Here is an 11122-nt window from a genome sequence, read left to right on the forward strand (position 1 = left end):
CAGTATTTCATGTATCCCAACTGAAAAAGGCAATAGGCGACAAGACGGTGGAGAAGGACTTACCTTCTAAAGTGCAGGGAGAAGGCCCAACATACTGGCCTGTGAGGATTCTGGACAGCAGGCAAGTGCAGCAAGGAGATGAGCTGTTAAAGCAAGTTTTGGTGGAGTGGCACGAAGGAGGAAAAGAGGGTGCAACCTGGGAAGACAGGATCACCATCCAAGATCAATATCCTGACTTCAACCTTGAGGACAAGGTTGCTGAAAAAGAGGAAGGCAATGTTAGGAGGTTGAAAGTATACGAAAGACGTAAGAAACCTGAATAGCCTAACTGCATTGGCAGTTAGGAAGGGCGGGAAATACCTTCATATAAATAGTTTTAGAATAAACGTTTTGGGGAGTTTTTTATTAATTGTGAATTCTAACAGGAATTATTATCCTGTGGGGGAGGTTAGACTCTCTTTGTCTCTATTATACTACATTCTGGATTATTGTTAATAAAAAGAGGAGGTTATTAATCAGTTGATAGTGTGTTTGGTGTATTTTGTGACTGTTTGTGAAGGTTTCTTGAGAAGAAACCTATCACCCTCGCACTAATCATTCAAAAGAAATTAAAACACCCATTTTCGGCCGAACTCAACTAGGAACATCCCATCCAATACCCATCAATAGAGGATTGCATTGTACAAATGTTTTTAAACAGAAATTCATAAATTTGCTCAAAGACCTTGCTGCTTTTTAGGGTTCACATCTGCTGCATAAGGATTGCATGCCCAATGAACACAATCTATCACTGAAGTCCCACAAAATATTCATACAATTGAAAATGAACTCTCATAAGTAGAAAGCCCCTTTTTTCACAAAGAAATACTTATCGAGCAAGTATTTTAACATGTTACTTGAAGGATGTCAAAATAAAAAATGATTTAATTAAAAGGATATTAACAATGATTGTACCAATAACCTTTTATCCACCATATTAAATGTTTTTAATTGCTTAAAAACCATATATAAAATTACACTTCTATCTTAATATAATATAATTTCGTTTCTAACAAATAATTTATAGTTCCTATTCTGCTAATCATTAGTAACACACTAATTAGATTAGTCAGATTAAAATCGTACAAATTTTAAGTTCTATGTAATAGAAAAATCTAATAAATGGTAACAGATGTTTTAACATGTGTTAAAGACACTCATTAAGAAAATATTTTCCTTAGTCTTACAAGATTTCACTTCACTCTTGACATCGAGGTTTCTCTCTCTACAAGTTTTCTCAAGCCCCTTTAGTCATGAAACTAATACTTTATTGGCCATGGACTCCATGGAGAACAGTTACAGTTGAGCAAGCTTATCAAGGAAAATAATGGTCCAGCAAATGCATAGGATTCATTTATTGATTGATAAAAAGCTAAGATCACCTAATTAGGCAGTCGTATTTGTAATATAAATCCAACATTAGTTACATAAACTTGAAATGATAACCTCTAGCTATTAATACCACCTAAATCTAGGTAATCTCATCATGCAAATTGCCCTAGACTTTGCAAAAACTAAGTTGGTAGCTTACAAGAGATAAAGAGAACAATGGATTGAAGCATTATCTCATCTTGAAACCTTCTTGGCTTCTATGTCCTGAAGTCTCAAGGTAACTGCTCGCTTGTGGGCTTCAAGGCCTTCAACTTCAGCCATGGTAGCTACATATGGCCCAAGATTTCTTAGACCCTCCTCTGTGAGAGACTGCACAGTTATGTACTTCATGAAGGAGTCCAATGACACACCACCATACATCCTCGCATACCCATAAGTAGGAAGGACATGGTTTGTGCCGCTTGCATAATCACCAACACTCTCAGGAGTCCAAGGCCCTAAAAACACAGAACCTACAGAGGTGGCAAAAAACAAAAAGGAATTTGATCCTCTAAGAGATTACAGACACAAGTATCTTTGACAAGGAATAAAAGCTCATCATCCCTCAATAATAAAAAAAAGAAGCAACAAAAGGTAGCAGTACCTGCATTCTCAATAAAACTCTCCCACTTCTCTGCATCCTTCACGTTGATAATTAGATGCTCGGGTGCATATAAGTTTGAGAAATTGATAGCCTGAAAGATGCTAAAATAACTTTTACTTTTGGAACTTAACAATAATGTTAGGTGAATTGAGACATAACCCGAGAGGAGATTCGGAACATAAATATAAATTATTAGTTGATTGAAAAATAAATAAAGATATATTCAGAGAAAGTTATGACCTATCAAGAGATCGTCGTAACATTTAAAGAGGTGCATCATAAGCTATTTTGTATTTTTAGGGTGGACCTATCTTACTTGTTCTTCTCTTTTTGATTTTCTCTTAAAAATGTTTGGAAACCACTGTAGGGTTTATAAGATAATTTGACTGGCTTATATTGCTCCTCGACAAAAGTATAACCAATATTATGCATAATCACACTGGCTGTGCAATTTGTAAATAAAGGCACATAAAGCTAACAGCCTGGCCTAGTTATTCAAAAGAAATTGTTCTCCTCCCTCTCTACCTTGATACTTACTAATCCTGATCAAGTCACTCTGCTTTTAATAGGTAAAAAAAAAAAAAGATAACAGGACTGACCTCAAGCATATCACGTGCATGCACAATAAAACTGTGGCTCAGAGCTTTAGAGGCAAACTCGCCTCTAGGAAGACTCTGGCACTGCTTGCTGAGTTCCTCCTGTATTGCATTCAGATCCACACCATCTCCAGTAATCACAAGAACCACTTGACTGTCTGGACCATGCTCAGCCTGAAAATTCTAATTAGAACCATATACATCGGCAGTATACAAGAAGCTAAAAATGTTACGAATCATCTAAAAAGAATGCATGCAGACGACAAGGGATGATTTATCAACCTCAAGTCATAGCTTGGCAGGATGATGGAGAAGCATGCATGTTTGAGACTTTGAACATCGTATTGATTTTTTATATACTGTTTATGATCAGAGCTGGATTTTTAGCAGGTTTGGGGTCTTGTTTAAGGTTTATGTACGATTTTAAGTTTTTGCAGAATGAACCTTAACTGAAGAAAAGTGTTCAATATGTTTACTCCAGTGTGATGTATTCATTGCACCTTCAATGGCGACTAAGACTGCCCTAAATCATAATCAGATTTTTAACAAACAAACAAACAAACAAATGCTTCTATACCCCATCTCCATAGTTTATAAATTTGGTTGTTTTCCAGATATGGTGATTAATCTTCAATTAATTATTATTTCCTATGTTACACGTATTATGAATTCACTCTATATTGAATTTTGGAAAACTATCATTATGTAGAAACTAGAAATAAAACCTTTTAGAATAACGTAAAAATTACTTTAGAACATGACTTTTGTTTCTAAGCTGATGACAAAGAAAGATTACAAATTTTCATAATGAATGTGAATTGGTGAATAATGTTTTGCAAGTAAAACAAATAGGAGGTATTATTAAAACTTATTGAACCTGCGAAAGCAAATCAGCTGCTACATGAGATGGAACAGCATGCTCGTCTGCAATGACCAAAACTTCAGATGGACCAGCCGGCATGTCAATGGAAATCATGGCTTCACTGTTCTGCAGAAGACTTTCAAAAGGTAAAGAGATGAAGAAGATTTAAGATTCAACAAACGAAATCTAATAGAGAAAATAGATCATATATTGTAATATAATAAAACTATGGTTACTTGAAGTATCATTTTTGCAGCAGTGACATATTGGTTTCCAGGGCCAAAAATCTTTTCAACCTGCAAATTTCACCACATTCATAATTAAAATTAAAATTATCAAACAAATACGAAGGGGTGATATGATAAGTTTGATATTACAGAGAAAACAAATAGTAGGAAATAAAGTTGAATCCATTAACTATCATGGAGAAGCAAACGACAAAGATGGGTTAAAGGAGAGGCTAGCCACCTTTGGACAAGTTTCTGTTCCCCAAGCCATAGCAGATATGGCCTACAATGAAGAGAAATGGCATATGAATCATGTTTAATTTATGAAGAATGATACAAACATATAGAATAAAGATAAATATAACGATAGTAGATTCAGATTACAAAACCAGATAAATGCTATCTTATATACTATCATGCTTCGAACCTGTGCTCCTCCAGCTTTGAGAATGTGAGTTACCCCGGCCTTCTTTGCACAATACAATACCTCCTGCAGAAAAACACTGGTCAGAACAAGAAGAACATCATAACTACAACTTCCATACAAAATAGATAAACACCTTGCATGTAGTGCCATCCCGAGTTGGAGGATTTGCAAGAACAATAGTTTTACATCCTGCAATTTGTGCAGGCTGGTATACAAAATAATTAACCATCAGCTAAATCGGGCAAGATAAATCAAGTACACAATAAAAAAAATTATATAATATTGAAAGACATAAGAGGTACTGAAATATTATTAAACGTACAACTGCAAGCATCAAAGCTGTTGAAGGTAATACAGCAGTTCCCCCTGGAACATAAAGACCCACGGAGTTAATACTTCTTGCAACTCTTTTGCATTGGACCCCCTGGGATTTTCAGAAAACTCAAGATTCACATAAATTGGGTAATAAGAAGAACTCGAGAACAAATAAACATGTAGGCATAATAATCAAATGACATGACGTGACATAAAAACAATTTAAAAAAAATAAAAAGATAGAGACTTACAAAGGACAGAAAAAGTACATAATCACAACTGAAAAATATCCTATATCCATTCTATCTTTCCAGTACTAGTATTATTTAACCATTCCTAGATAATGCTGCAAGACTTAGCTACATTAACTAGATCCTACCACCAAATATTTCTTATTTTGACTCAATAACACACAAGAATAAGTTTAATTATGCTAAGTGTCAATGCAGCCTTAAATCATTAAGCCCCTGGTCGTCCACCCAACCTAGCCAGCCTATAAGCAAGAGCATAGACATACTTTCATGTTTTCAACACTTTTCTCAGGTGACTTCTGAGCAGAATGAAATGCATAAATATTGTTGTAGGCAACGTCAAAAGCTTCCTTAATAGGAGGATCGAGCTGAAAAAGAAAAGGCACAAAACAACCATTATAATAGTTGAACCCAAACCAACATCACCGAAACAGAAAGTGGATAGTAATAAGAGGCACATCTTCAACCAAAACACTAAGAAATAGTTAAGACCAATTTATATGCATTTAGAGGGTTTTTATTTTTACTTAGTTCATTTCTTTTCAAAAATTTGTATTTAAAATAGTTAAAGATCAATTCCTATGCACAGAGAGATTTTTATAATGTCAACCAATCTAGGTAGAGTTCTAAAGTTGTTTTTACAAAAACGCAATAAACTTATCATGCATGAGAATTTCTAATTGGTTGACAGTGTTTCCACCATTTCATATACAAACAGTTGAATACAAGAAATACAATAAGGCGACATTTTTATAATTGAAAGGAAAAGCAAAATAATGAAAACAAAAACTTCTTTTTCAATTCAAACATGCCTTGACAAGGTATGGATATTGAAACAAACATACCACGGGGTCAGGGAGATCCGAGACAATCTCAACAATCTTTTCAAGTTCAACTTTGTCAAACTTTGAAGTATACCTACAAAACACAAAGGTGAAGTTACATAAGCAAAGAAGGTAAGAAACTACACACAAAGAATATCATGATCATAGATGGCATTCAAAGAAGAAGAGTCGAACTCTTTAACTGCAACGTCCCCCCTTTTGTGAACATCATCGACAATGGGGTTAACCTGAAAAGGGGCAAGAAAAGGAAAAATTTTGAGCGTGACCCATCTGAAAGGAAAGGGAAAGAGAAAAGCCCATTACTCACCACACTGAAAATTGAAGAGAAATCGATGCGGGGTCGGCTCTTGAGGCTCTGAAGCTCGGAGGGAGTGAGTTTGGACAAACGATACGAGTTGATAGAACACCGTATTACAGTGGGGCGCGTGGCACGGAAGCGTTGTCTAGTGTTTTGGATTCGAATCAAAGAGCGGTTCCAGTTAGAAGCTGTAAGCGCAGATTCCATGGTGGTGTAGACAACGTTGTTGAAATGCTTCTGTGGTCGGTCGGAGTTGGACTGACTGAGAGTACCACTCTGCTAAGTTCGCTTGCCGCTTCGCTTCGATATAAGGCTACGAGTTTATTGTTGATTTTTCAAGTATTGATTACAGAAACTTAAGTATTTGTCATCACTTGGAAAGTTTAGAAAAATAAAAAAAGATTGTGTTAATTTTATTTTATATGAGAGTCAAAGAATGTGTTAAAGTTTTTTTTAATTTAATTACAATATACTGATAGTATAAACAGTTATTCTGTTATTCACCTGTAGATTGATGTATAATCAAAACATTTAATGTTATAATAGCCATTCTAATAAGGGTTTAATTTTAATATATTGCTAATGTGAAAAATTATACTATTAATTAATGAAAAAACACTTTAAATATAATTTTCAATATGATGGTGGAATGATTTGTAATGTTTTTTACACCGTAAGTATTTTACAGGAAAAAACATATCAAAATTAAACTTTCACTTAAAAGAATAAGAACTCTAATTTGTTACCCAAATGTAAAAATTGGACATGATCTCCACACACAAATATTTTGATTGATTGCAATAATTATGTTTTAACTATGGCATAAAGTTGGAAAATAAAATTTTGTGATGTATTAAGTATTTAATAAATTTATATTTTTAAATTGAGTATTTGTCGTTAAGTTTTTTTTTTTTTTAAATTTACTGACATGACTTTTAAGTGACATTGTTAATTTAACTCACTTACTAATCTTATATTATCACCTTCTAATCTCTTAAATTCTTAAATTGGTGAACATCTTTATTGTATTGGTATAAATAGATAGGTTAAGTCAATAGGATTTTGATCAATACATGAACAAAGTTCAGAGAATAAAACTTGCGTAAACAAGTTAATTCACTTAATCTATCAATTTATGGTGTGTCACTCAGATTAGAAAATTTCTAGAGTTAATTTAATTCGTTTGACACCTCTACCAAAATTATAAAAGGCAAAAAAAGTGATTTTTCAGAGATTGCCCGTAGAAAGATCAATGCATACTAGTTTTCTTTCATTGATTGTGAGAAAATTGGTACCAGAAGTAGCCATTCTTTCAGTCTCAACACCACTAGAGAAACTTGTACACTTTTTGTAAACATGAAAATAAGTTGCAAATCCTAATATAGGAACAAAGAGAAGCACATTTTTTTTTTCTATTCATTGTAGAAGGAGCAGTGCATAATGTCAGTAATGAAACTAGTAAATTGAAGAACAATCTGTGAGTGTACCAGAAATATTGGCACTCTTCCAGTTTCAATACAACCGGAGGCAACTATTTTACCGAATTCTGGTAGATGAACATGGATCTACAGAACTTATTACAAATAAAAAATGAGTTTGAATGAAAGAATAAGCTACCTTAATGGATAACTTCTTTCAATAATTGTGATCCATGATCCTGTAATTAAACCAATAACTCTTACCAGTGTGATCATTCTCCATCCATACGATCCTTATTTAAGCCAACAATGTGATCCTTCCCCATCCATGAGGATACTTGTGTAGAGACAAATAAATCTTAGACTAATCGTGGGGTTTCAGGGAGAAGAGTAATATCCTGAAACACCTGTAACCTGCTTCTCCTAGTTAGCTTCTTCTCCCCACCCAATGAGTCCCGAATTTCCAAGTCTGAAACTTTTTTTGGTGATTTTGATGCTGATTCTGAACTCAGTTCCGGGTTGAAACACAGAGAACGCCTTGCTGTTGGATTCCTTGACAAAATGGCACTCCCAGATGCATAGTATTCATCTTTCTGTTCCAAAGATTCAAGCTTTTTGCTTGACCATTCAGGCTGATTATGTGGCCAAGGACTTTGATAGATTATGTTGGAGTCTTCATTTTCATCATTAAACACTTCTGCACCGTCCTCACCATCAAAATTGATGTATCCACTGAAGAAGTCATTCTCTTCGTTTTGTTCTTCTTCTACTATGTCTGCCCAACTCTTCTTCTCATATGGTTTTCCATTTCCGGAAGCAAAGTCATCGATATCATTCTCAACCATGGCATGTGATTCTGACATGATATATCTATGGCCACTGTCTCCTGCAGAAGATTTCTCCTGGTCAGTAAACTCCACTGCTGCTTCTGTATTCAAAGTGTGTAACAAATCAGAACTTGTTACTGTTGTATCTTCATGCTTTAGTAGAGCAGGACCTTCCAGTGTACTTGCCCTCCATTTTTCACTGGCAGGTGAAGACAAACCATTTTCTCTTGCGTTCAGCATCCTCGTGACATGCTTATCTTTGGGAGGAGTCCCAAATGAAGATTTAGAATCTGAATGGACATCTCCCCAAGCTTCCCTTCGATATCCATTGTTGAAGCCCCATGAACATCTTTTTGGCTTTGTGCAAGGAACATACAGATTCAGGTCTCTTCTACCAGGATCAGGGGATTGGTACAATCTCCTCCTGGCATGAGATACATCCCCCTCAGATGTGTCAGACTGGTTTTCTGTCCTACTCTTAACTCTATCAGAGCTCTTCCTAGTTGAGTTCTCAAAGCCTTGTGAAGAGCACTGAGGCAAACTCGTCATTGAAAATGGTGCATTATCAGATGATGATGATGTCGTCTCTATCTCAATTAGCATCTGAGAAGCGCGTTCAAATGATTTAGCAAAGGACTCGTCCATCTTTCTATTTTTTGTAGCGGTGCGTACTGCCTGGAGTAGAAACTTTGCTTCTTTGATCTTGTTCATATGCATCAAACATATTGCCAAATTGCACTGTTTGTTCCTATCAACCTCAAAAGACAATGCTTTCCTGTGAAGACAAACAAGGAACTGTTACTTTTCTCTTCAAAGTAAAAGAGATAAAACATAAATTCCATTTTTTATTGCATCTTAAAGGCTCACCGGTAATGTTCTTCAGCAGTTTTATAGTCTTCTTTTTGCAAGTAAGCCCAGGCCAAGTTGCCCAGTATTCTGCATGAATACAGAGAAATTCAAAGTCAAGTAAAGGTGCAAGGTCCATAAACTTAATGCAAAATGAAAAAACAGCACGCATGTAAAAGAAAAACCTTGATATCTCTTGCTCAGCAGTTATTTGAATCTTCTTCCCTTGAGACCTTGCTTGTTTTGTAGTCCTTCCCACAAAGGTTATGCCATCTTCAATTAGCTTCAACTTGTGATGAAGCATGGCGATCTCCTCATCAACCCTGCCTGACCTCTGTTTCAACAACATACCATAGAACAATTTTAGTCTTGTCTCACTATGTGTTGAGGTGTACCAACATATATAAAAACTTACAACAGTCATACTCCACTAGTTGAGGTGTTTCAATATACATACGACAACAATTGCCTTATTCCAGTAATAAAGGTGTACCAACATACATCCAATCCCTAAGTCAACAACAGTAAGCTTCTTATCCCACTATGTTATGTATAGCAACATACATGCAACAACAACGGTCTTACCCCACTATGCAAGATTGTAACATCAGACACAGGCGGTTTAAAGCTTAATTCAGTTAACGACACAAAAAACAGCAACAAACAAAACAGGATCCACCAGCTTTTACCTTAAACAGTTCAACCAAAATGTTGTCAAGAGAATCCTGAGATTCCGAAGGACAAAGATGACGGAAAGATTTGATGGCTTCAATTGCCTCATCGGACCTATTCAATTGCTTCATTACCAAGGCCATGTCCTTCAAGGCACTTTCAACACGATCTCCAGCATTGATGGCAGCCCAAAACAAGGAAATTGCTCTTCCCGGATCCTTATCTACTAACTGTAAAAGAAAAATCATATTAACAGTCAAGTTCTCAGATCCCTTAACAAGACTAATGAAGGAAACAAAACAAACCAATGAATCCCTTAACAATTCAAGTTGTCATTCACGCCCACCCCCTGAATTCTCTAATGGCAAAACACTGAGGGTCTTAATTACTTAGACCATCAGATGCTATCACATTCTTTAACAAAAAAAGAAACACCAAAGAACAAAAGAAAATAAATGTCACAAAAACTTTCTTTCCCGCGAAAATAACCTCAAGACCAAGAAGTGAAGGAACAAGCAAGAACAGCACGTGCCCCAATAAGGAAAACCATCCAAATTCAACAACAACAAAAAGAAGAAAAAAAAAGTTACCTGAACTTGCTTGGCTTTAACATAAGGTGAGTCCCCGGAAGGGACCTTGTGAATTATATGAAAAAGATCATTTTTATTCAAAGAGCTTGGTGATTTCTTTCTCTCTGAAAATGGCACACTGGGAGAGCGTGAACGTATGGTCTTCCATGGAGACGGCGGCTGCGGCGGCGGTGTCATGAAGCACCTCGCCGGCGAGCCTCTTTCAAACAGCATGGCGACAAGAACTTTCTTAACCAGATGACTAAAACTGAATTCTTCAACAGAAGAGAACCCCACTTCTTCTTCTTCTTCCTTCTAGTTGAAGGGTGTGAAGGCGAAAGAGAGAAAGAGAACCAATTTAACAGAGTGGGAAAAGCACACCAGCAATGAGTGCTTCAACGATAGAAAGTGAAAGGAAAATGAAACGAGAAAAGAAAGGTGAAAGAAAAATTTGTAAAAGAAAGTAGCCGTTTTATAATTACTAGCCGTTGGGGTTATTGGGCCAGCGTTTTTCACTTGTGACATCTTTTATATTTGGGCTTCCAAATTGGGCCTAAATTACTCTTCAATTATACCTTCAGAGACTTTTTATTTCTGTACCCCTATAATTTTTAATTTCATCTCCATAATTTTTAAAGTGATATTTCAGAATTTTAGAAATTTCGAAACATTATTTTCGTAATAGAATTATCAAAATATAATTTTTATAATTTATTTTGAAAATAAAATATTAAAAAAACATCATAATAAATAAACTTTAAACTTAAGTCCATTGTTCATTCTCTTTTTGTATGTTCATTCCATCTATGTTTTTTTTTTAAAACGGATTTTTACAGGATGAGTTTTTCTTATTCAGAAAGAGTTCATTTTTAATTTTTTTACTTTGACAAAAAAAAATGTAATATAATAATAGCCCCAACATTGATATCAAATAAATTTAATATTTTTTCAGAAA

At 35.2% G+C, this 11122-nt stretch overlaps 2 protein-coding genes across 4 annotated transcripts; both read right to left on the bottom strand.

Moving 5' to 3' along the window:
* Positions 1 to 1367: 1367 nt before the first annotated feature.
* Positions 1368 to 6179, bottom strand: LOC108341592 (histidinol dehydrogenase, chloroplastic). 3 transcript variants are annotated; one of them, XM_017579258.2, is made up of 13 exons: positions 5845 to 6178; positions 5712 to 5764; positions 5538 to 5610; positions 4959 to 5060; positions 4449 to 4550; positions 4260 to 4331; positions 4127 to 4189; positions 3941 to 3982; positions 3709 to 3768; positions 3488 to 3598; positions 2614 to 2784; positions 2015 to 2105; positions 1368 to 1883 (listed from the first exon to the last, which is right to left on the bottom strand). In XM_017579258.2, exons 1-13 carry the CDS (start codon positions 6040 to 6042, stop codon positions 1606 to 1608), a joined length of 1416 nt encoding a protein of 471 aa, XP_017434747.2. In that variant the 5' UTR covers positions 6043 to 6178; the 3' UTR covers positions 1368 to 1605. The 3 variants fall into 3 exon arrangements, with proteins under 3 accessions (XP_017434747.2, XP_052735383.1, XP_052735384.1); XM_052879423.1 differs by having other exon boundaries at positions 5720 to 5764; positions 5845 to 5983; XM_052879424.1 differs by having other exon boundaries at positions 1745 to 1883; positions 2015 to 2115; positions 5845 to 6179.
* A 1012-nt stretch (positions 6180 to 7191) lies between these two features.
* Positions 7192 to 10582, bottom strand: LOC108342176 (protein POLLENLESS 3-LIKE 1). Its single transcript, XM_017579897.2, has 5 exons — positions 10189 to 10582; positions 9616 to 9828; positions 9112 to 9260; positions 8948 to 9016; positions 7192 to 8855 (listed from the first exon to the last, which is right to left on the bottom strand). The coding sequence occupies exons 1-5, from the start codon at positions 10399 to 10401 to the stop codon at positions 7613 to 7615; spliced, it is 1887 nt and encodes a 628-aa protein (XP_017435386.1). The 5' UTR covers positions 10402 to 10582; the 3' UTR covers positions 7192 to 7612.
* Between the last annotated feature and the right edge of the window lie 540 nt (positions 10583 to 11122).

This window comes from Vigna angularis, chromosome 6 (assembly GCF_016808095.1).
Source record: "Vigna angularis cultivar LongXiaoDou No.4 chromosome 6, ASM1680809v1, whole genome shotgun sequence".
In the NCBI taxonomy this organism is placed as follows: Eukaryota; Viridiplantae; Streptophyta; class Magnoliopsida; order Fabales; family Fabaceae; genus Vigna; species Vigna angularis.

Excerpts from the sequence above, each read along its gene's own strand:
- LOC108341592 (XM_017579258.2), bottom strand. The coding sequence starts at position 6,042 with ATGGAATCTGCGCTTACAGCTTCTAACTGGAACCGCTCTTTGATTCGA. Across the intron at positions 4,332-4,448 it reads CAGCTTTGATGCTTGCAGTT|CCTGCACAAATTGCAGGATG; the intron begins GTACGTTTAATA and ends TTTGTATACCAG. Across the intron at positions 3,769-3,940 it reads GAACAGAAACTTGTCCAAAG|GTTGAAAAGATTTTTGGCCC; the intron begins GTGGCTAGCCTC and ends TGAAATTTGCAG.
- LOC108342176 (XM_017579897.2), bottom strand. The coding sequence starts at position 10,401 with ATGCTGTTTGAAAGAGGCTCGCCGGCGAGGTGCTTCATGACACCGCCG. Across the intron at positions 9,829-10,188 it reads TTAAAGCCAAGCAAGTTCAG|TTAGTAGATAAGGATCCGGG; the intron begins GTAACTTTTTTT and ends TTTCTTTTACAG. Across the intron at positions 9,017-9,111 it reads GCTGAGCAAGAGATATCAAG|AATACTGGGCAACTTGGCCT; the intron begins GTTTTTCTTTTA and ends GTATTCATGCAG.